At 41.6% G+C, this 25,110-nt stretch overlaps 1 protein-coding gene across 1 annotated transcript in view; it reads left to right on the top strand.

The window, feature by feature from the left end:
* Positions 1-19,840, top strand: part of DOCK4 (dedicator of cytokinesis 4) — a 428,942-nt gene extending 409,102 nt beyond the window's left edge. The window contains exons 42-52 of the mRNA XM_042970201.1: positions 1,429-1,605; positions 2,505-2,588; positions 5,857-5,976; positions 6,307-6,428; positions 6,754-6,874; positions 7,911-7,992; positions 8,118-8,227; positions 9,925-9,997; positions 11,765-11,878; positions 14,629-14,690; positions 18,123-19,840. Of these exons, the coding sequence (XP_042826135.1) occupies positions 1,429-1,605; positions 2,505-2,588; positions 5,857-5,976; positions 6,307-6,428; positions 6,754-6,874; positions 7,911-7,992; positions 8,118-8,227; positions 9,925-9,997; positions 11,765-11,878; positions 14,629-14,690; positions 18,123-18,554 (1,497 nt within the window). The 3' untranslated portion in view covers positions 18,555-19,840. The remainder of the gene's footprint in view (positions 1-1,428; positions 1,606-2,504; positions 2,589-5,856; positions 5,977-6,306; positions 6,429-6,753; positions 6,875-7,910; positions 7,993-8,117; positions 8,228-9,924; positions 9,998-11,764; positions 11,879-14,628; positions 14,691-18,122) is intronic.
* The last annotated feature ends 5,270 nt before the right edge of the window (positions 19,841-25,110 follow it).

The following is a 25,110-nucleotide window of genomic DNA, read 5'->3' as shown; positions in this document are numbered from 1 at the left end:
TTTAAGTCTTTTGCCTATTTTTACTGGGTTGTTTGCCTCTTCCTTATTGGTTTATAAGAGTTCTATATATATATTCTGAACAGGTATACTTATATCATTTTGATGTTTTTATTAATGCTTCCAAAAAATGTACTTTGAGATCAGAATCACTTCTTACTCGTTTTTGTATAATTCTCCTGATGCTCCTCATCACACATTAGTGGTCAGAAATAAGATATAATTCCCCAATTCCTGCCCTCAAGACCTGAGTAAGATCTTACTGTAAGTTGAAGGGAGTTCTGCCCTAACTCATGGATTGTGCAAGAACAAACTGCTGTTGGGTCTGACTGATTGTAGGTGGGTTGTGGCATGGTGTATCGAAGGCTATTGAATGCAACTTACAATGCTTAATAAAAATCTTTATTCTTTTATTATAAAAAAAAGAGTTCTATATATATTCTGGACAGAGGCTTTTTGATGGTTTTCTAGGTTATAAATACCTTCTACTTTCTGGGTTATCTTTCCTTACTAGTCTCTCTTGATGAATGTATAATATTAATTTTTACATTGTCAAATTATTCTCATACTTTGCAGTGTTGTTTTATGACGATGTAAGTGAACTTTAAAAGTCCAGTTTGTTTCCTTAACTGAAAAAAAGACCACAATATTTAAATGTGTTTATTGTAAGATTGAATTACTTTATAGCTAAGAGCTTGGCAGACCTTCTCTTCAAAGACAATGTCAATGACAATAATGGCTCCAATGTTAAATATTTGAAGAACATTTTCATCATTTTCAGTTTGGTCCCCCATATAAGCTAGAGTTTTTAAGTCATTATAATTCTTTTTGGCTCTCCTTCAAAAAATAGATCCTGCAGCATATATGATTAACTTATTTTCTATAACTCCCAACTGAGTACCATCCTGTGCCACCTTATGGTGCTGTTATATATGCATATGGGGTCCATATGGGCATATGTCCCATATTCCCAACTGGGTTGAAAGCATCTTGACATCAGAGGATTTGTAAATGCATCTTTGTATCTCCTGTGGTGCTTTGCATTAAGTAAGCATTTAGAAATGTGATAATAATATGCAGGGCCCCTGAATATTTAGCCCTTCAGGAGAAAAGATAAGTGAGTTTTAACAGGCATGAGATGCTTAGATTTTCTTTGCGGGTTACATTGATTGTTGCAGTGCTAATATGGGATTGATGATTGCTGATTATCCAAATCACATTTCAACCAATCAGTATAATCACCTTCACTTTGCAGACCTTCGAATGAACAGCTAATTTGTCTTCCACATCCTGTCTGTTCTACTGTATGGCCCCTGGTAGAGATATTGATGGGAGCTGAGGGGGAGCACAAATCATTCAGAACATGGATGATCTACTTTCTTCTTGAATGTCACAAAATCCAATATATATTTATGCCCATTTGCTTCTCAGGTGGAAATGAGTCCTCTGGAAAATGCAATTGAAGTGTTGGAAAATAAGAATCAGCAGCTGAAGACTCTGATTAGTCAGTGTCAGACAAGACAGATGCAGAATATTAATCCCTTGACCATGTGCCTGAATGGAGTTATAGATGCTGCGGTTAATGGTGGAGTTTCCAGGTATCAAGAGGTGAGGATTAGGTATCATTTGAAAGTTTTTAAATGTGATTTCTTAGGGCTTCAGAGGTTTTTTTTTTTTTCAAAATATGTGTGCATATCCACAAACTAACATAGGGCTACAATTGACACAGAGCTCTTTGTTAAATAGAGCAAACATATAGTCATTTGTGATGCACACTTACTCCATTTTTCCAATATATGACATTTTTGAGGATAAAAGTGTGTGTGTGTGTGTGTTCTTGGATGAATAAAGTAGTAAGGGTATCAGCATTATTTAATAAATGTCTACCTAAAACCATTTCCCTGTGCAAAGACGTTCACAGGCATAGAAAAGTTTGATCTTCTTTAGTAGGTACTTTAAACGGACTTTTCATCTCCCCTCTTGGTTTTAACAGAAAGTCACAGTAGCTTACAAGGTGAGGAGGCTGTCATTTTGGTCATACTGAATCTTAAAGCACTTCGTTTTAGGATACAAAGCTTATTGATTTGATTTGCTGTTTGCTTAGTTTACCAAAGATTCTTATTTATACAGTCCCTGCTCTTCCTTGAACAATCCTTTTCTTTTGTTCTCTTTCTGACCAGCTGCCTTCAGTAGGAGTCATTCCTTCTGCCCCAGAAATGTGGTTCACAATGGTGTTTCTTTAAAGATGCCAGGTCCATGGGTCACCTGGGTGGCTCAGTCAATTAAGCGTCCGACTCTTGATTTTGGCTCAGGTCATGGTCTTGCAGTTCATGAATTTGAGCCCTCCATTTCTCTCTTGGGATTCTCTCTCCCTTTCTCTCTGCCCCTCCCCTCCACAAAATAAATAAATTAAAAAAAAAAAAAAAAGATGCCAGGTCTTTAGAAGCAACTATGTCTTTCACTTTCTTTTTAACTCTCCTGAAGTAAACTATCCCTTCTCTTTCTAGGCATTTTTTGTCAAAGAATATATCTTAAGTCACCCTGAAGATGGAGAGAAAATTGCACGGTTAAGAGAGCTGATGCTTGAGCAGGTAAGTGGGGACAGAAGCCAGTCACCTCTCTCTCCTGCCGAGATATGTGTGCATGGTTACCCAGGGACCCATCTACGTGGTTCTCTCCATCGGTGTTCTAACAGAAGCGGTCAGTCAAGGGTTATAGATTCATGTGTAATGTGTTCAAAATTGCTAATTTTCACTTTAACTTTCCACTTTGATGCAAAAGTAAATTTAACAGTGAGTAAACTATGGCAGCCCCTTATAACAAGCAACCTCATGTAGTCTCTTAGAATAGTGCTTGAATGTTCTCTCCCTAAAGACTTGCTGGAGGCTTAATGCCAACTTTTCACTCAAAATTTTGGGCTCAGATAAGTCCGGGCCAGCTCAAAACAAATGAATAGATAAATGAATGAGTGAATGAAGGCATGAGATTCTGCCTTAAATGTTATAGTAAGGGAGCAATCAATAGACTTTGCTTTAAAACAGTATCATGTTTTGCAGACTAAGTCTGTAGGTCATATGGTATGGACAAAACTAGATTCAACCCTATCATTTTCTACTCCAAGGAAGCATAGTTTATTTTTATTTAGTGCCATCAAGTACAAAGAACTAGAGTCATCTCTTGCCTGCTGCATTCCTGTTGCTGGCTCTTGGCCTGAAAATGGTTTGAAAACCTCTGAGGTAGGAGGCATAATGGTTATTCCATAAAAAATGGAATACATATGATAAAACGTGACCAGAGCATCTCTTTCTACTTGATAATACCAAATTAATTAACAAATAAGGCATTCCCTTTTGGATTAGAAAATGATGAGGTTGTATCTGATTCTAGTCCATATTTTATGCTCTGCAGGCTTAATCCACAGAACTTAATACTAGGGAGAAAGAAGTGACCACAGACAGGGACTGTGGCTGGAAGAGGGCCAGGTATGCAGCATCTGGAAAAGAGAAAGGAATTACTTTAAGTTGACCTGCAAAGAAATAGAGAATAAGTTCCTACTGTGGTTCTGGGGATGATGTCGATACTAGAAGTGAGCAGATTAGGTTATTCAATTCTTAGGATCATGGAGTAAGTGTAGCCTTTGTTGATACTCAAAAATCTGTATTTAACCTGAGCACAATCTCTTGTGAGTGGTTTGCCTCACTGCAGGACTTTTACTTGCTGTATTCAGTCTGACTGAATTCATTCCCCAGAATTAAAATTAAAAGGGCCAAGAAGGCTCTCAAGAAAAATAAAATCAGGGAGCACCTAGGTGACTCCGTTGGTTAAGTGTCCGACTTCGGCTCAGGTCATGATCTCATGGTCCATGGGTTCAAGCCCTGCATCAGGCTCTGTACTGACAGCTCAGAGTCTGGAGGCTGCTTCAGATTCTGTGTCTCCCTCTCTCTGTGTCCCTCCCCCAATCACACTCTGTCTCTCTCTCTCTCTCTCTGTCTCTCTCTCTCTCTCTCAAAAATGAATAAACATAAATTAAAAAAAAAAAGGAAAGAAAAGAAAAAGATTACCAGGAACCTTTGTTTCCTCCACATCCTGCCTGATTATGTTTGTAGGGCCCTGTGGAAAGAGCCTTGTTGGGGGAAACTTTAGATCTCTGTCACAGGACAATCAGTACAGGTGACTGCAATGTGACCTTGGGCAAGTCATATCACCTTTGCCAGACTATAGTAGAAGGGGTTTAGGTTAGTGAGGGCACCATGCTCCTCTGGACCTCTGTGAGGTGGTTCAGATAAAAACTATGTAGTAGACTCGGGGACACACTGCCCCACTGGCTCTTCCAGAAAGGACTTGTTGCCCCAGCTGATGGGAGTGGTGGCCATCAACAGATACCTTTGGCTCTCAGGTCCTTCAGCTATTGCCTCAGCTACAGAGCACTGCCTGCCCCAAGATGACCATCTTCCTGGATGGCCCACATCCCATGACTGAGGAGGAGATATACAGCCTGGCCATTTGAGCCCAACAGAGCACAACTCTGACAGCCTGTTTGAGGCCCAGAGCCCCCGTGGTGTCAGCAGAGGCTGACGTGACTGCCCTGTGCCTTGGTTGCTTTTTCGTCAAGTCCTGCTTCTGCCCCTCCCTCACACAGACAGGGATTCCAGGTGACTCCCCAGTAAACATCCTAATCTCCATGCCAGAGTCTACTTCTGGGAGAACCCAACCTTCAACTTGATTTGGACGAAAGAGAGGTCGCCTAACAGCATGTGTTTAAAATGGAGACTGGATTCCTACCCAACATACAGTTGACCCTTGAGGTCAACTCTTCCATGTCCTTCCATCCCTCATCAGACTCTTCCTTTATGTGTCAGACATACATTCCACTCTTACTATTCCTTTTAAAGGTGTCATTGGTGTTTAAGGTATTTTTATCTTTATGATACACTGGCAGTGGGTAGGAGCTGCCATAGTCCTGTCCCCATAGGGAAAGTTCTGGAAGCTCTAACCCACCAGGCTCAGTCCTGAGCTTTCAGTCTTGAATCTTCCCAAGCCATGAAGATAAAAACCATGTGGTAATGGTGTGATTTGCTTTCCTCTCAGTCAGTGCAGTTTGCTCTTTTGACCACTGTAGTATGGGGCATTTTTTAAAATGTAAAAGACAGCTGATACTCAAATCAAAGGAATTAAGCACTGTTAATAGCTGAAGAACAAAAGAAACTGGAATGTTTATGTCCATCTCTTGTGGGTCCACAAAGCAAGAAACTATTTAAGTAGGAGCTGCTTCAATTATTGCATTATAATAAGTGAATGAGAATAATAGCTTTTAACAAAAACAAAAAGCGTAGCAACTATTATAGAATTCCTGTTCCTGTTTTACTTCTGTGTCCCCCTCTACAAATTTGGAAATTCTGGGGGAGGGGTGGATGGGAACAGAAGAACCTGATGGAAGAGAAAAGGGTAATGTGGAAAAGGGGGTGCCGTCCAGGAAAGAGATCCCTCAGGGAGAAGTACCTGATCCCACTAATAGGGAGCCGCTCCTTCCCAATCCTGACCAGTGCAGAAGGGGGCCAAAGGGACACATACTTGCTTAAGAGGGTTGTTGTTACAGATCTCAGATACATGGGAAAGAAACTTAGGGTACCAGGGAAATGAAGTCTTTGGAATGAGAAAGACCTAAGTTTGAATCCCCATTTGTCTTTTAGCACCTGCAAGAGCTTTCTGATCCCCACCCGTAAGTGAAGGATTGTTCCCGTCTCGTGGGATTGAGAGGATTCACAGTAACGCATGCACAATGCATGGTACAGTGCTTGACCCCTTAGCAAGCACTTGGTAGAGTTACCTATTGACGTGAGTTTCTTCCTTATTATCAAGGCACAGATTTTGGAATTTGGTTTGGCCGTGCATGAGAAGTTTGTACCTCAAGATATGAGACCCTTACACAAAAAGCTGGTGGACCAGTTCTTTGTGATGAAGTCAAGCTTAGGGATACAGGTACGTACACAGAGTGTCCATAGGGGGCAGTCTGACCACTGCCATTTGCTTTTCATTAGAGGGACCATGAAGTATCCAATAGTGACATCTTTTGGTTTTTCTACCAAACTGCATCATTTTACCAGGGAGTCCTCCAATATTAAAATTGGATTATCTTCCGTGTGCCGTGTTCAGCTTTTATGAAAACCCAAAAAGTAAGGGCGAGAAAGCTTAATAATAATGAAACTTAACATTTATAACCTTTTAGCCTTGTCACAGTATACTAAAATACCTCACGAGTTTCTTTGCCCATGTAATTACTCTTAAATATGTGCTTTACTACATCTGTAGGAGTTCTCTGCTTGTATACAAGCCAGTCCAGTCCATTTTCCTAATGGAAGCCCTCGTGTGTGTAGAAACTCAGCACCTGCTTCGATGAGCCCAGATGGCACCAGGGTAATTCCTAGACGCAGGTAAGTCATATTCTGAATTATCTTATAATTTGGCATCCCCACAAGATGATCTGGAATGATTCTCTCATTCTTTATGGCACAATTTGTCAAATACGCTATTTCTTAATGAAATAATTAACCCGCAAGGCAGCTGCAGACATCTGCCACTGGTAAAACAGCAACAGCATGAGAAATAAATAAACTCAAACATTTGATTATATTGAGGCAAACAGGAGACAACAAAATGGAATGTATATTTTTTTCCTTTGGTTTTATACCATGCCAGCATGTGATGAAGTGCAATTCAGAGACTGAGTTAATGACCATTTTTTTTCCCCCAAAACAGCCCATTAAGTTACCCAGCTGTCAACCGATATTCTTCCTCCTCACTGTCCTCCCAAGCTTCTGCTGAAGTAAGCAATATTACAGGGCAATCAGAAAGCTCTGATGAAGTCTTTAACATGCAGGTACTTGATTAGCTTTTTAATCGTCTGGTCGTGTGTATTCCTTTTCTGTCTCAATCATGAGAGTTTCCGTTCACTCTGCTGTGCTAATGAACAGATCTGCGAGCAAGAACTTGAGTTAAGGACAAACCTTTAAACACTCTTACTGCTTTGGTCTCTGGAGTCTACAAAGATAGTCCTCTCAAAACCGCCCATCTACTCTCAGAAGACATGAGCAAGAATGGGAAAGGCCGGGCAAGCTGTACAGGGTTAGCTTTGGAACTTACCACTTCATTTGGGGACTCTTGGAACATGTCACCACATGCTAGCTGCCTCTTAGCATTGCTAAGTGGCCTTTTTGCTTCACAATACATGGTTGAGAGGTCTATTATAACATCTCTCTACCTAGGTACACGTCAACAAATTTTCATAATCAAAATATTTTTACTAAAGGAAAAAACATACAGTTTATAAGGACATTAGTCAGTGTAACTCTTGCAACACAGAATTTTATTCAGACACTGCTAATAGGGCATTCATAACAATTTAGTAGAACAAGCTGAAATTTTCCTTACCACTGTCTTTAGAAAAGGAGCATAATACATATTGCGGAACTCATGCCTTGAACACAGTTTTGGAGAAAACAAGAAGGAGTGTTTTCTGCCTTTTAGAAGCGCTCACCTCTTGACGTGCCCTAGGCTGGGAGTCTTGCTGCTTGCACTTTAGTCCAGGAGTGTGCTGCTGCCTGGTCCTGAGTCCTAGTATGTCGCCAAAACCAGCACGAATGTGTTCCCTTGGCAGGAGTCAAAATCTCGATTTTTTTCTTTTCAGACTGTTTTGTTTGTTTTTAAATCTTGGATTCTTGATTAATTCAGACAGGCTTCCTTGTTGATCTGAGATTTTTTTAGATTTCTAAATGGCTTTTCCTTTTTGTCTTTTTTTTTTTTTTTTTTTTTTTTGGCCACTTGAAAAAAAAAAGGACAGTGATTTTGTTTTAAATATGTCAGTGTTGTCCGAAGCCTCCAAGCAGTGTGTGATAACAGCTCCCATGTATTTCCAGCCAAGTCCATCTACCTCAAGCTTGAGTTCTACTCACTCTGCTTCGCCTAACGTGACAAGTTCTGCCCCATCGAGTGCCAGAGGTCAGTGCCAGGGCGTGGGGTAGACTGAGGGTGCCCGCGGAACCTGCTGCCCCCGCACACAAGCCCCATCCTCCAGACTGTTCCAGCTCCACCCCCTGATGATCCTTCCTTTCTTCTCTTCCCAGCTTCCCCTTTGCTGTCTGACAAACACAAACATTCCAGAGAAAACTCTTGCCTGTCTCCAAGAGAGAGACCATGCAGTGCCATCTATCCAACACCTGGGGAAACTTCTCAGGTAGTCCTTGTGGGACGGAGATACTTAGAAAACAAGCAAATGCCTGGAATTGCTTACATGTCTCTGCAGAGAAACGCCGTACCTGCCAGAGGCAACCAGATGGGCTGTGTTAGATAACAAGTCTGTCTGAGTGAAGAGTGAACCTCTGTCCCATGCCCATTGCTCGCAATTTCTGTTGGAGCCATATTTCCTATACAGATACAAGTGTTGTTGCTTGAGCAGTAAAGCTGAGCAGAAAATGGGAAATGATCTCACCCTCCTTGACCTGACCCTGTAGTTCACTGCTGCTATTTAAACGTTACAAGGGGTAATTAGGTGGATGAGTTGGAGTGTCTGTTTGCATGTGTGCATAGCAGAAATTCGGAGCGGCTTTTTACGTTAGCAAAGGACTGTTCAGAGAAGCATGATCTATCCAGCAGCCTCTCTTTTGACCTCTACCTAGTTTGAGAAAGCTTCAGACTAGGTACCCAGGAGTGCAGGGCCAATTTCTGTTCACCTTTGCCATTCTTCTGTACTACATTGAGGGAGAAGCAGTTGAGTGCCCAGGCTTTCCCTGTACGCCTCGGGAGTAAAGCACTGTGGCCCTCACGCCCTGCCTGGCCTTGGTTTTGAAGTGGTCCCTCTTGGTCCCGGTGAGGGCAGGGCCAAAGGCCTGGCCCTCCGGGCACTTCAAGGGCCGTGAAGGGTGGTTCCAAAGGTGAAGATTGTTGGGTAACCCTGGGTTTTACCAATGCTTTGGGAATAACTTAGGAGTAGAGAACTATACTTATTTATGTTCCAGCTAATTTTTCTGTTTTTCTACACCATCCTGGCAGAAGTCTGTAACTGCATCTGGAAATGGATGAGAGCGAGTGGGATGTGGCTTGATTGGTTTATCTTTGCTGATTGTATAATCTTCCCGAAAGCCCCAGGATACCTCATCTGCACAACACTGATGTCTCGCAGAAATTCTCTCTGAGTGCGTTTGGCTGAACTAGCTCCCCAGTTTTATTTCCCTTTGTCACTTGGTGTTGCGAGGGAATTTCACACTCTGTTCCATCGGCTCCAGGAGTGCGTGTTGCCAGCATGGGGACTCTGAAAGCCTTCCTTGATTAGCCTCCGACTTTTCCACTTTTGGTAAAATGTGGAGCAGTGTGTAGTAACCAAAAGCTCAATGCTACACATTGCTGTGGTGCATCTGCTTTTAAGGACTCGCACTTTTTCTTTTTCTTTTTTTTTTTTTTTTTTACTATATTAGGTAGAACCATGTAAAAGTGACATTTTTGTGGGTTAAAAATTGTAGAATATTGTCCATTTCCCATGTTTAACCTAGGACTGAAAACATGTCCATTCACTAGAGATTTTTTGAGCTAATAATTCTTTTTTCATTCTTATTTGCATTTCATATTGCCAGTCTGGCATTTGTATTTATAAAGAGCACCATAGCTTTAGTGCTTCTTACTGTTTTTTCCTCCATTTTATTATGAAAATGTGTTTACCATTTACATTTAAAATTGAATACAAACTTTTTAAACTTAAAGTTCTTCTCCCCTTTTTTCCTTAAATATAATCGAATTCTTGGTTCGTAGGCTCATCATATACCATGTAAAAATTATTTTGAACAAAAAGTTTCAGTAATGAGACAATCATCTCATTTTCTAGAAGGTCTCACATGACAGCAAATTGCACCATAAAAATAGACTCTTATACCTTTCCAGAGGCTGCTGTTTAATCATATTGGAGATGGGGCGTTGCCACGCAGTGACCCAAATCTTTCTGCACCTGAGAAAGGTGGGTATAAAGCCAGTCCCTTCATCAGTCCTGAACTGTGGAAGGGTGTGTTTTGTCCTCATTTCCTCCAGTCTCCCGTGTGTCTGTGTGGAAGGCAGATCTTCAGATCTTTAATGATCCGGACTAATTTGCCCCTTAGGGGATTAATGAAAGACCGCCATTGATGATGCATTCTTTCAAAACTGTTTCCTTGTGGGACTGAACAGCAGAACCTGAGCAAGTTAGGAACTCCTCTGTTTAATGGCTTCTGGTGTCAGGTCACCAAGGCAATTCCTGTGTTCCCTGAAACAGAGTTGCCAATTAGGTACTTGTTTAGCACGGGGAAAATAGCACCTTCCCAGATTGATTGCCTGGTCCCCCTCCCTCCCCCGCCGGCCCTTTGTTTCCTTTACAAAGCTCACTCTGCCAGTTCTTCTGTTGTTTGTGGGGACTCACATACTATTTAAGAATTGCAATCCAGTGCATAATGGAGTGTGCCCTGCCTCAAGGTCACACACAAAATGAGAAACACATGCATAGCAGTTAATAGCCAATTAGCATCAGTCTGTGCAACACAGCAGAAGATGAACAGCAGATTAAATGTGATTTCGTCCACTGTGCAGGTGGGGGCTTGCGGTAGGTCCCCCACTTGCCTCTCTCAGGGTCAGGCCTCAACAATCAAGTGGTCCCGTAAGCCAACGCATCAAGAGTCACTAATGAAATGTTCCCGTAAAGTGCACTTTAATTGTCCTCATTAAGAACTAAACTGTATTGTCATTTGAGTACACGGGTAGATTAACATTAAAACTTTCCTTGGGAGATTGAAATCAGTGAGAAGAGAGCCAAAATTATTTTAAAACACAAATTTTGCTTTAACGTTACAAGTCAGATATTAATCTTTGCCAGGAGAGCTTATTATTTTTCTTACCGCTTCTACCAAAGAAAACCACAAAGCAAATTTAAAACCGAGCAGAGAAAAATTATTTTAGGAGTGGTAATTCCATGCCATTAAATGAATGTGGTCATTTAGAGTAAAAGGTTGGAATCCTACATGTGTCCACCAGATGGCAGCGTCTGTCCAGGGAGCAAGCCGCAGGAACTCTGAAGTCTTGCTTCTGTAAACCTTCTTTCATAGCAGCTATTTATAATCTTGTGTGTCTTGCCCTTGTTCCTAACAGGGTTGTTCCATATTTCTACATCTTACTGAAGCATGGAACAGGCAAATTACAAGAAAGTAATGATACTGTCAGCATTCCAAATTACTTTTTTCAGGACACACTTCGGTATAATCCATTGATTTCAGTAACAAGAGTTCTTTTCTCAAAGAGTTGGTCATCAGGATGGTGTAGCATTTTAATTCTGCCAGGTAGTTGAAATATTAGCCTTTCGCTGCCTTCCCCCTTTTTGGATGCCACTTGTCCACAAATTGACACTAAAACCCAAGTTTTAGAATAGTTTAGTGACTACATCCTCCATCTGTTATCCAGCATCTAAACACATTTGTAATTCTCAACAAGATTCTATGCTCTTGTAGAGATTGGTAGTTCTGTTGGACTGCTTGAGGGGAAATAAACAGACATGCTACCACCCAATTAAATGTCAACTATAACTGTGAGGTAAGCAATTAAATAAAGGCCTAGTATTTAGGAGGTTTCCTGTTATTGTTGCTGTTGTTGTTTTTAATCCAGTTGATTTTTTCATTCTGGATAATTTGACTTTCTTCTAAGATCGCAAGTGTCGGAGGGGCAAAGTGGTCCATGTGTTTTTAGCTGTGTTATTCCCTTCCAGCTGTGAATCCCACCCCTAGCAGCTGGAGCCTGGACAGTGGGAAAGAAGCCAAGAACATGTCGGATAGTGGGAAAATTCTCTCTCCCCCTGTCCCTCCAAGACCCACACAAACTGGTGGGTATTTGAAGCCTTTGAACAATCACTTTTATAAAAGCACTTTTATGACTACTCCAACTTGTCGTGAATTCCTCAGAGAAAAGTGGGCATTGGATGTCTGAGGTAAAAACCTTAGGAGCTGCATAATTCATTTACAATGTTTTTCCCCTCTTTCCTGAACTTCTCCCTATACTAAGTCAAACAGCACTCCATTCCTTATCAACTCCATACACAGATTTTGTAGAATGTTCTCCTGCTCGGCACCGTCCTCGGAATTTGGGGAGGTGCCCTAACCTTGACCAGCCAGTAGTGTTTTCTCTGTCCTTTGCTTGAACCACCTCATTCCTGTCAAGCTCTGTGAAGGCAGCCACTTCACTCTTACTCAGGACTGATGCCAGGGTTTCACGTTGCCCCTAAATAGGAATTGACTACCAGTAACTTAATAGGCTTGTGGGGAACAAGTGACCTCACATCCGTTGCTGTCCCTTGCATAGAGAAGTCTGTATTCAAGAGGGAGATTTTTTAAGGGGTTGATTCAGGGTGATGCATCCCCTCCGGTGATGGTTTAAGAAGCAAGTTCTTAGGCCTAATCTCAGACCTACTGAATCAGGAGATCACCATTTTTGGAGTAAAGCCCTGGAATTGGTATTTTACCAAAGCTTTCTAGATTTGGAGAAAATTTTTAAGAATTTTTTTTTTTTTCGTGAGTTGATAGCAATAACAGGCACCCTTTCCAACTGAATAAGCCGTTTGCTCAGTGAACTTGATACGGTACAGCCTTTAAGACCTGCTCTGCTGACTTTACCTATGCTGGTGATGGGGAGAGTCTTTTCAACGGTCACATATGTCTAGAGTAGTTTTGAAGCTTTACAGATACAACTGGCCTAAATAGGACATTTCCTTCATGGATTTTTCTGGGTTGATCACTCATGTTTCATTTGCTGTATAGTAGCATCTCATCTTTCTGTTTTCTTTTTTAACTAAGCAACTTTCTCTGTCTTTTTAAAATACACTGTGTGCTACCCAGTGTATTCTATACTTGCCAAAACTAAAAGTCACCAACAGGTTTTGAAAGGCTTGGGAGATTTTTAGACACAGTAAGAAGTAACTAGGCTTAATTGGTAATCTGCATTAGAATACCATTGTCACCCTGGACAGCTGAAAATGCATCAATCAAGTAATTGGTATCTTATTCATGATGTACATATAGTCAAGCATTCTCCAGTTTAAATTTGGATGTGTCATGATGTTGGAAAGCATTTTCAAAGGAACAGTAATATTGATGGTAGTTAAGTTCCTAGGCCCATTGAAACTCGTAAGTAGGCAAGGATACTGACCAACTATTTTAGGCCTCTGTGGGAGAATGCCTTTCTAGAGAAACATCTCTGGATATGCTGTGGCTGCGAGGGCTGCTGTGGAGTCCACCATGGTGGGGCCACTGAATGCCTGGGTCAAGACGAAGCAGATGGTCAGCTACAGTAAACCTGGACTTGTGCCACACACAGCAGTGGAAGAAATACAATTCCCAGTCAGGATCTGTTTCTCCAAGCATACATGATTTTCTCCCATCATCAACACCCACCGGGGACAGGATAGGAAATCTAAATGCTGGTGCTGGAACGTGGCAAGTGCCGGTGGCATGCCCTTAGTGTGCAGGGCAGAGCAACAGTGGGCCACTCTCTCTGGTCCCCCAGCACCCAGAGCACACAGGTGACTCACCTCTCCCGATTGAACCTGGCAGGACCACCCTCCCTTCTGCACTGATTGCTTTCCTGGTCTGTCCTCCTGTCATCATCCGTGGTCACTGTTGGGGGATACGTAACTGTCTGTCTTTGTTTCCTTCAGCCTCTCTCTAGTTTTCTTAAGCGTTGCAAACCTCACTTTGACAGCTGGGAGAATGGCAGCTTATCACAGACCAAGAAACCCTGAACTCACTGAAACCTCTGTAGGTGGAATTGGGAAATCTGTCTCACACTCACCGCATTGACTGCATCACGGCAGCTCTCCGTGTGCGTGCTTATGCCTCAGGGGGCTGAATTTGACCTGCAAGCACACGGAGCAGTGCCATCACCCGTCCTGAATCCCAGGTGTAGGGTTGAAAGTCTAGTGGGAGAAACAAAGAGAGAACACTTCTTTGCCATAATGATGAAATTCATAGAGAACCACTTGCACTCCTGCCCGCCCCCCTCCCCCGGCCAACTTCCACCCCACAGGTGCAAAGAGAAGACCTGAGTAGGAGCATTAGGGAGGTAAACAGAAAACTTCTCATTTCCTGTCTGGATGTGGCCAAGTATCTTCTGTTTTGGGAGTATTGGGATATGAAAGTGGAGGCTGGTAAGAATTTATTCTCATGGACCCTTTCTAAGTTGCCTGGATGCCCTGGGTCTACCCATTGCTGCCCGGGTCAGAGTCAGCAGCTATCCTCCAAAGACTTCTATTCAGCACCTCACACCTAAAAGCACCTTTTGAAATAGATTGGGCAGTGGAAAAGCATCTGGACTTTGCAGAAATGGAACATGGGCCCAGTTCGAGCCTCTGTCACTTCTGTAGAGCATCATGTATGCTCTGGTGACTTTTCACTAATTCTCCCCTGGCTTGGTGCTGCCATCCTTTGTGAGGAATCTATTTTGGAAAGGTGTCACTTCCTCCCTTACCCCCCTTGCCTAGGAGGGCCTTGGGCACTGGGCCATCTGTAGGAGTTTGTACACAGAGGGCATTTTCAGATTGTCACCTTTCTGGTTTTTGAAAGGATTTCTCTCTGTTTACAGCTTCACCAGCAAGACATACAACGTCAGTATCCCCCTCGCCTGCTGGGAGATCTCCACTGAAGGTACAGACTCTGACTTAGACTCAGGCTAGAGACTGGCCCCACATTCCTTCTTTCCTTAGGACTCCTCCTGGTGTATCACTGAAGTGCTTTCATTGGTATAGACCAGACAAAGAATATCTAAAGAAGGGGTGGAGGAAGATTGGAAAGAAAATACTAGACTTTGCTTTCAGAGAGCTGCCTCCATGAATGAAACTGTTTGTTTGTTTTTATTTTTAAAAAAAAATTTTTTTTTTTAACATTTATTTTTGAGACACAGAGAGACAGAGCATGAACAGGGGAGGGTCAGAGAGAGGGAGACACAGAATCTGAAACAGGCTCCAGGCTCTGAGCTGTCAGCACAGAGCCTGACGCGGGGCTCGAACTCACAGCCCTCACAGACCACGAGATCATGACCTGAGCTGAAGTCGGCCGCTTAACCGACTGAGCCACCCAGGCGCCCCGAAACTGTTTGTTTTTATATTAGCCTCATTCCCCAAGTCGGGAAAGTGAGAATGTACAGACTAGAGTCTGTGTATACACTGAACTAGGAAAGAAATATGATCTCAGTGTATTTCCTAGGATGTTTTCAGTCTGCTCCTTTGGTTTAAGGGACATCAGAAAAAAAGAAAAAGAAGAACAACTTGAAAAACTTGTTAATGAAGACCTAGTAAATGGTCTCCTGTACCTTTTTGCTTCTATCAGCCTCACCCATTTTGACAAAGTCAGACCCAACTTCTTCTCTTTTAATATTTTATTCTAAGGTTTTCATTTACAGTAGAGATATATACTTGATAATAAAAAAAAGTAAAATGAATTCAAAAATTTCTAGGAAACATTGAAAAGCTTTAAAGATGAGACGTTTAAATTGATATGTAAACATAGGCTATTTAACATCTGTAAACATACAAAATCCCTCATGAAGATAAAGAATAATATTTGGTCTCTATCCAAATTGAATCAGATTGGCTGCAAGGATTGTCAATACCTACAGACATTGGTGTTCAGAGCTGCTGCACCAGAGGCAAATACAAGGTTGAAGTGACTGTGAAAAGAATGACTTTGTGTCTGAGTGAGGATTTACATGCTCCATGTCCTTTTTGTTGAGGTATTTCTAGCTAATGTGAAAGAAAAAGACAAATTAGCTTCTAAAAACATAGGGGCAGGTCATGATCCAATGCATCTGGATGCTAAGGATAGTTGCTGATAGAAACTGAGAATCTGGAAAACAAAAGCCCCAAAATGGAGAAAATTGCAAGGAAGTGTGATTTCATTTGCATTGCCAATGTTTCTGATGTAGAAATTTGCTGGAGAGTGCAAATTATTTGCTAGGGTTTTTTTGGGGTTTTTTTTGTTTTTTGGGGTTTTTTTTTTGGTCATTCTGCAATGCAGCTGTTAATCATAAGGTACATGTGACTGCATTCTCTCTGGAAGCCACGGACCATCACGTTGACGTGATGGGAAAGAAAGCAACATGATGTTTCCACATCTTACATGTACCCTTACTCACAAGGAGCTCCCACATATTGCTAATGCAGTTAACATCTGCATTTTCCAACTTGCTTTTGCAGAGTAGTAATAACATGGTAAGTCACAGAGGTTGATTCTGTAAAAAGAACCTAAGGGATGAGAATGTTCAGGTAGCTACAAAACACTCCTATATAGGAAGGTGGTGTATACTTTCTCTGCAGAGCTGGTGAGGTTCTTATTGGCCAGGTATAGCTTTCTAGCCATATCTCTACAAAAGGGGTTTGAAAAGACAACGGAACGTTTGTTTTGTAACTCCTGCGTTATGTGAGGGGACACACTGCTACCCAGTTATGACCTTTGCGATGCATAGAATGTAGTTTGCTGCCTTAACTTAGTTTTTTTCCAGCAATTAAGTGATGGAGTTAATCCTCTGGAGAAGGCTGAGCTTACCTGCCTTATTTTGAACTTGTGGTCTAATTTTTGTTAACGAGCAGTGCATTTGGATCTCTTAATTGGTGATGCTTAATTTTAGGCTCCTGCTAATGAACACATTTGTGTCTACCAGCATTAGTTGAGAGATCAAGGTAAAGTTAGTCTAGGATAACATTTGGCAAAAATGTGTCCCATACAACATTAGTTATGGACCATTATGTGATAAACAGAAAAAAAATGGTCTGTGGTCAGATACGTGTAGAAAACACTGGGCTGCAAAGTCCTTTCGTTTTCTTTATTAGAAAACTTTAACATGCTACTATGCTTTAAATGTACTCAAGGAGTGCATAGTATGTGTTATTTCCCAGTAGAACCCTCCTTTCACAGAGCATCACTTAGGACTCATTTTCCATAGGACACCTGATAGGGAAGTAGCAAATCCAGATGCCAACAGGGTAGACAGCTGGCATGAATGAGCGAAGGAGGCTGGTAGAACAGTGTGGCGAAGGCTACCGTAAACTGAAGAGTTCGTGCCCCGTCTCAAGGGGAAAGCCCCTCATCAGCTTCAAAAATTATCTTCATTAAGAAAAAGCAAGCCATTGTTGCTAGAACTTCCAGGGTTTTTCGTTTTTTTTTTTTTTTAATCAAATGCCAAAAAATGTGGGGGTTTTTGAGAAATCTTCCTCTTTAAAAAAATTAGCAACCAAGTCAGGGTTTTAGAAAACACTCCAGATGCAACAAGTCCTGTGTCCAACTCTCGAGCCTGAGAGCTACGCAAGGGCAGCTCCAGATCAAGGGTCTGGGGTGGGAGCAAACTCAAACACGGGCCTACTATGCCTGCCTCCTCCTCTGGAGGCCTTTGCTGGGAGGCCTGTCCCTGCTCCGACTGCCCTGGCTGCTGTCCTCCAGTTCTGAGCCAGTCCCTGCTGAGCTGGAAAGGGAAGATGGTAATGCCAGAGCCTTCCGTTGCTGGTTCCCTGTCTTCCAAATCACAGGACTAATTATATGCCTCTGAATTTTCTTCCTGATTACATTTGTCCTCTTTCTGTCCTGAAAATGGGCAGTGAGGTAAGCTTGGATGAACGTTTTCCGTGCTGAGAATACCACCACCTCAAATCCGAGTCTGGGGGTTTGCCGTAGGCCAAGAAGGGCTGCCATCACCAACCACCACAGCTTGGGAGGCTTAAACAAGAGAAGTCTATTTTCTCACAGTTCCTGGAGGTACAGGATCCCCAAACAGCCGTCACCAGGCTTGGTTTCTCCTGAGGCCGCTCTCCTTGGCTGGCACATGGCCCCCTTCTCGCTCTGCCTTAACGTGGCCTTTTCCCTGTGTGGCCAAATGTCCCCTTCTTATAAGGATACCAGGCAGGCCTACCCCGAAGGCCTCACTTTAAGGTACTGCCTCTTTAAAGACCCTGAGCCCAGATGCGGTGACATTCTGAGTATTGGGGATTAGGGCTTGAGTTCAGGGGCCTGGGAGGGTTCGTGGTGCAGCCGGTGTTCAGGATGGCCGTGACTTTTCTCTCCTCTGCCTTTCCCCTTGCATTTGGGCAGGGCTCGGTGCAGTCCTTCACTCCCTCTCCAGTGGAGTATCACTCCCCGGGACTGATCTCCAACTCCCCCGTCCTGTCGGGCAGCTACAGCAGTGGCATCTCTTCTCTCAGCCGGTGTAGCACCTCGGAAACCTCAGGCTTCGAAAATCAGGTGAACGAACAGTCGGCACCGGCGGCGGGGCCGGGCTACAGCGGGCCGGAGGAGCCAGTGCGCAAGGAGAGCAAAACGCCGCCGCCCTACAGCGTGTACGAGCGGACTCTGCGGCGGCCCGTCCCGCTACCTCACAGCCTCTCCATCCCGGTCACGGCCGAGCCGCCCGCGCTGCCCCCCAAGCCCCTGGCGGCGCGGCCCGGCCACCTGGAGAACGGGACCCGGAGGACTGAGCCCGGCCCGCGGCCCCGGCCCCTGCCTCGCAAGGTCTCGCAGTTGTGAGTCCCTCTGCGAGTCCCCTGCCAGGAGGCCCGGCCGTTTTCAAGAGAATAGGCGGTAGGACCAGGAGATGTTTAGTGTAGGCACTTTAATAACTTACCCAGATTCGTCTTTCAGTGAATGGAATTAAAACCTGCTTATTAATATGTTGCACAATATTAAAAGTTACTGATCTAAAACGCCGGATGTTACATGGAGTATGGCTGACTTTCCTTAAAACGTTTCTCGTTTGGAAGTGGTAAATAGTGCTGAAGACTTCTTTTGTATCTTTTTATGTTCCCTTTTTTTTATCTAGTTTAATCTTAAAACCAATACGAGATTGTCCAACAATAGGACGCGTGATGGTGTACACTTTTTACTGAATACTTGATACTCCGAGAAAGCTTATTAAGTCGATGCACATCCTAACACGACGGTCCTTACTTTAGAAGGCTTCTTCTGTATATAAGGGGAGGTTTCTCGCTCTTTCCCTGAGAAGACTGATCCGTGCACTTCAACAGAATCACAAGTTAGCAGGCTCATTAGACAATACACTTAAGGGGTTGCAAGAAATAGGGCTGCAAGTTGTTTTGTTCTTGAAACAAGAGTTCTTTAAGGTTGCTTTTGACATTGACCACTGTCTGCTTTCTTCAAACTCTGCTTTGTGAATTGGTTGGTGAATCCTTTAGCACCCTGACATCATGGTATCTACTGTATTTCTTTTCAAGGTGCAATTTACTTTGAGAGTTCCAATCGGCTAGATTAGGCAAAAGACCCCAGGAGAGATGTTTACTTGAATCTTGCGCAAGCTTCCTTACTTGATCGTTTCCTCTGCAGCATATTTGTCACTGAAGAAGCGCAGATGTTCACGTGTTAAATGGGCACAAATTAATGTGTCCCATTAACAAGAATTCAGGAATCAATACAGGACAGTATTAAATCAATAGCGTAAATGAAGAAAAAAACCTTAGAGAAAATATATTAGCATGATTAAATGGAAAAAGGACTTTCAAAAGGCAAGGGCATTAACTTTTAATCCTGCACCAAATAGAAAATTCTTCACAACTCTCCAAGCTCCTACCGGAGCTTGTCTTCTTAGCTGATCCTGTCTTTGCTGATGGGTGAGATGGCTGTAGACCCCGCTGGCTTGAGGACCGACACACAGCATCGCAGATCTAGGTAGGGATGCTGATGCCCCAGTTGCAGACATGTGGAAAAAGCACCTTGTATTTAGTAATGCATTTTGTAGCCTTGTTTTTTTCTTTTACTGACTGTTTATAACACTCAATAAATATGAACTGTATTTTAAATCACACTGTTAAATATTTTCCCTCTTTTGTTGGGAAGCTCATTTTAGTTTAACCCCATTTGTTTTTGTTGATAGCTTACCTGGAAGGCAGTGACCACTTTTTTATATTCTCTTAATGAAACCATTCAGCAGGTATACGCTGTTGAGGCTGGTTATAGAGGTTTTCTATAATAAATGTTCAAGTATTTTTGTACATAACTGGTTAATTTTAATAAGAGATACCATTATGTGTAAAAAAAAAAGTAAAAATAAAAGCAAACAGTTGTGGATGCAGTATGATTGTTATAATTATGCCAAATACTTTATGTATGGAAAAAGAATATTTGTACATATGTGCTTTTAACAATAATTCTGCCATATTGACTTTACAATTTTGAATGTCAGAAAAATTAATATATGTTAAATATTTATGTTTAGTGAAAGTATTCATAATTGAGAAAAGGAACATCCGAATTTTAGCTTTGTATCTTGCAAGCTTTGCAGTTGGAAATTTCTGGAACTAGCGTTTGCCTTGATGATAACACTTTGTGTTTGTAATCACATCCTTAAATACACATACACACACACACACATAGGAAGCTCCATATTCCTGTTGCTTTAAAGAAGTAAAGCCTTCCATTTAAATAAGTTGACATGCATATAAGATAACAAAGCTTCTTTGATTTCCTTTTCCTTTGTAATTTAATAGATTGTTGACTAGTGCTTGGGCACAGTATAAATCAGTGTTATTTGCTCTTGAAGCCCTTTTTTAAAAAGTTTTTTCTGGCAATGAACAGTTCAATTTATCATGTGCGTGTATTTCTGAAGCAGCTATATAGCAGAACATTTCAAAAGATTCTGTTAGCTCAGATGTTCATGTTGGTTGCTGCTGAATGGTAAATATTTAATAAAATTACCTGATTAATCTTAATATAACTGTCTTTATTACTGTCATCAGTGTATCTTTACCTGAAATAGAAGCTTTGTAAATCTCTTGTCATATCGTGAAATTTTTGAACTTCTTTGTTGATAGATCCTATTTTGTTGTTATTGTGCCTTGCTTGATGCACTTCTCCCTACAAAGCATATTTATACGTTAGAGAAAAAAAGTTAAAAGATAATGGTATTGGTTACTACCAATAGAGAAATGAGATTTACCTGGGTGATAGACTGTTAATTGACTTATCCAGAGCCATTTTTAAAAATCAAACCAGAGGCACCTTAGTGGCTCAGTTGGTTGAACATCCTTCTGACTCTTGGATTTTGGCTCAGGTCATGATCCCAGGGTCGTGGGAATGGGATTGAGCCCCGCATCAGGCTTTGCACTGAGTGTGGTGCCTACTTAAGATTCTCTCTCCCCCTGACCCTCTCCTCTCCCGTACTTGTGCACACAAGTGCTCTTACTTTCTCTCTAAAAAAAAAAAAAAAAACTCCAAGTTTGTCTGCATGGGAAAACTTGACATAAGACAGGTAACTGCAAGACCTACAAAGGAATAGCCACCTTTGCCAGCTGTGACAAACTCTATCCACAGGCCAGCTTTTCTCCCTGATTTTCATTAAAAAAAACGGGAAACGTGACAAACACTGCAAAACCCATCAACTACAAGATTGCTGTTAATAAAAGCTGGCTTTAATTTTGTGAAATCTGTCTATGCTGTGTTAGGGTTACAACATTTATGTAGCTTAGTGCTAAGCAAGCTGTTGTCTAAAGCCTCTGTCCCATTAAATACCAAATACCATTTAAAGGCCATAGTCAATGTCCTGATTGTTTCTCAACATTAACTAAGTCATTTTAGAGCATTTTCGATCATTTTCATTACAACAGACCCCATAAGTATTTCGATTCCACAAGCATAATTACGATATGAATAGCTCTGCTTCCTACCCAAGTAGTCTTGTCTCTGGATTGTTATTGATTGTTCTACAAAACACAAGGAAGAGAATAACAAGTTGCACAGCTTTGCCTTTATTTGATCTTTACATATTAAAATGTGGCTGCACCAAAATGAACTCCTAGTTATTGATTGAAATAAGCCTTGCCCTCATTATATAAGAATACCATTTAAAACACGCTTGAAAATTGGCTAAATACCAATTCCCTTACATGACTATTGTTATTTTTACACCTTCCTTTCATCTTTCTACATATATTTATTGCATAGTTTTTCTACACTGTTGAGTGTGGTTTCCCAAGTATCATCAACATAATCTGTTAATACAGGACAGACTCAGTGCCGCTAGGGAGAGCACTGCCTCATTACAGCTTTGGTTCTGTCTCAGGGAGGGAAGGGCAGGATCAGTTTTACTGAAATTTTGGAGTTTTGTTTAAGGTGGGACTTTCAACGAGCAGGCATTGTTTAAGACTGGATACATATCATGATATAATTGCTCAGGGTGTTGTGTTTTTTTTTTTTTTTTAATGTTTATTTTTGAGAGAGAGAATCCTGAGCAGTCTCTATACTGTCGGCACAGAGCCCAACTTGGAGCTTGATCCCACAAACTATGAGATCGTGACCTGGGCTGAAATCAAGAGTCAGACACTTAACTGACTGAGCCACCCAGGCACCCGTGTTCAGGTGTGAAGGATATAATGAGGCAAGAATTTTGGGTTGAGGGGCTCAAAAAGCCTTAGGATATGAACTATCAGTTGATGATTTCTATTGATGAATTAATAGGATCCGTTGAAAAGTTCCTGTTATGAATAAATTTATGTGCCTCGCTAAGAGGTTCTTGGTAAACTTATGCTAATGAACATTGGAATATGGAGTCATATTCATGTAGACAAGATCTGTATGAGGTAGACAGTTTTAGTTCTCAACATCAATGTTTTACACAGTTACAATCATACTATACCTGGATAAATTATCCTTATTTTATGTTTATTTGCATATAACATGCATGTAAAAGCAAAATATATATTCCATAATTTAGCCATTCTCCTATTAATTGATATTATATTGTTTCCAACCTGTTCCTCCTACAAATAACACCATCGTGACTATTCTTACATACAGCTTTTTCCATGTGTTGGATTATGTCCTTACAATGTATTCCTACACTGAAATTGCAAAGGCAGAGGAATGATGATTTCTATAGTTCTTTTGCATATTGGCAAATTTATTCCCAAAACTGTCGTACCAATTTTAATGCCACCAGCAATATCTTTCCGAGATTGGATATCGATGCAGTGTTTTGTGCTATGTGGGAAGAAAATATTGCTGCCTTACCAAAAATTTGAAAAAAATGTTAGTAAGTCTTTTACAGCATCTGTGCTAAGGAAATTGATATCCTTACAAAGGAAATGAAAAGGAGAGATGAGAAAACAGGAAAATAACAAGCTAATGGTAATACTCATCTGGCACCTACTGAAAATACTTCACCCTACAGAAGAGATTGCTAGGAAGATCATCTGTATGGAATACTAGAAAAGCCTTAGCATTTTGAACACAAGTTTATCCAGAGTTTACCCCTGTCATTCACAATCAGTGAAAGAATCAAAAACCTAGAAGTAAGGACAGTGACCTGAATAACCATAATAAATGCTACAGTCTGCTGAATAAACTGTCTTGTCCACAAGAAGATTAAGCTGATTAAGTCTGGGGTGTTTGAACTTACTGAAGAATAAGTTCTTAGTTTTAAGAGTGTTGAAGGATGGAGGAGACGGATTTCTAGAATGCTATGCAGTGACAAAAATGAAGTTAATGCCAGAGAGAACAAATTTTATAAAAGCAAATGTAATCATAGTGCACTATGTGGGTCTGCTACATATAATATTTGCATAGCCATGGAGAGGTAAAACTCATGTATTGATCTCATCCAAAATTATAATATAATTAGATTGGAAGGATGAGGGTAAGAAGTTGTGTATGTGGAGAATAAAATAAAGGGATGTCTATAAAGGGACATCACTAGTGAAGGGGAGGAAAAAACTTTCCTTACCCCAAGGTTCTTCTAGCTGGGCTAAGAATTAAATCTACATGAGACATATTAACAGGAGAAACAAACTTACTTTCCCTATGATCCAAAAGTTTACTCCCCAAAATAGTATAAGAGAGCAAAAATTGTCATTGTCCAGGTGGTAGGAATATATGGCATCTCGCTCCCACAAATGTGAGATACCTCCAGGCACAGACTCGCTAATCTGTGATACCAGGCAGGCACTGCTGGAATGGGACTTTCCAGCACTAACGAGCAATGAAGGTTGAGATGACAAATGTCCTTTGTGGGCTGGGGGATCTCTCATAACAAATTCCTAAGAGCTGGCACAGCTGGACAAAGAGAGTCCTGCTTATAACTGCATGTCTCAGATCCCCATTCTATTTGGTCACCAAAGCACATCCAGTTAAGTGCACCCTCCAGATAGTGGAGAACACAGAGAATATTCTCACTGGTCACAAACCAAGCCCTTAGACACTGAAGATGAAAGGAAAACCTCATCCGGTTTCTCTTACATGCACTTTAACAGCTTTAGCTCAGCCTTGAGTCTCCTAATACACAGGAGGAATGTGCCATAGGGCTGAAGATTGCGTGCTATGCAGTGCATTTCATTGCACAGAACTTTTTTTTGAGGTTGCCAGGTGACCTAGTGTCAATCTAACCCATTCCGTGACAAACATCCTACCACAGGAAACTGAGTTAGGTGGCGAATGCTCTAAAAGCTTTTAAGCGCTTGATTCGTGCCCACCACCCTTGCAGCTTTGGCTTCCAAGATGTCCCATAGCAACAGTTTTTACCTCGTGTGCACTTTAAACCCACAACAAAGTTTGTCTAAATAGACACTGGTTTGATGAGAACCACTGAATTCGCCCATGAGGGTAGTCTGAACAGTAGGCTTAGAGGGTCCATTCCTGTGTTCTCCCTGTGGGGTGTGTGTGTGTGTGTGTGTGTGCGCGCGCTTAATGACAAATGGCATAAAAGGCAAAGAAAAACAAAGACCATCTCTGGGAGGAAATGGATCAGTAACCCAAGAGTACTCTACCAAATTTTTATCAAGAGCCATTAAGCCCAAGGAACTAGTTCCAGTACTTTTATCTGCTGAGTTTAGAATACAACTTTCACCCCTCTTTTTCCATTGGACCCCACAGACAGAGATTTCAGAAGGCCAACATAAGAAGTCTTACCTTCTGTCGATTTTGTGTCCTATGTCCCAAGATCTCAAAGCTGCAGAATCTTCAGAGCAAATGTCCAGTGGAAGTTTATCCTGCTGACAGCTTCAAGTGAAGGAAAGGAAGAAATTTTCCTTGGTCCAGGGTTCTTCTAACTGTGTTTAGGATTAAATTCATGTGAGATAGA

The sequence above is a fragment of the Panthera tigris genome, chromosome A2 (assembly GCF_018350195.1).
Source record: "Panthera tigris isolate Pti1 chromosome A2, P.tigris_Pti1_mat1.1, whole genome shotgun sequence".
Taxonomy (NCBI): Eukaryota; Metazoa; Chordata; class Mammalia; order Carnivora; family Felidae; genus Panthera; species Panthera tigris.
Note: the sequence above shows the minus strand (reverse complement) of the source record. Positions and strands in the feature narration are given on the sequence as shown.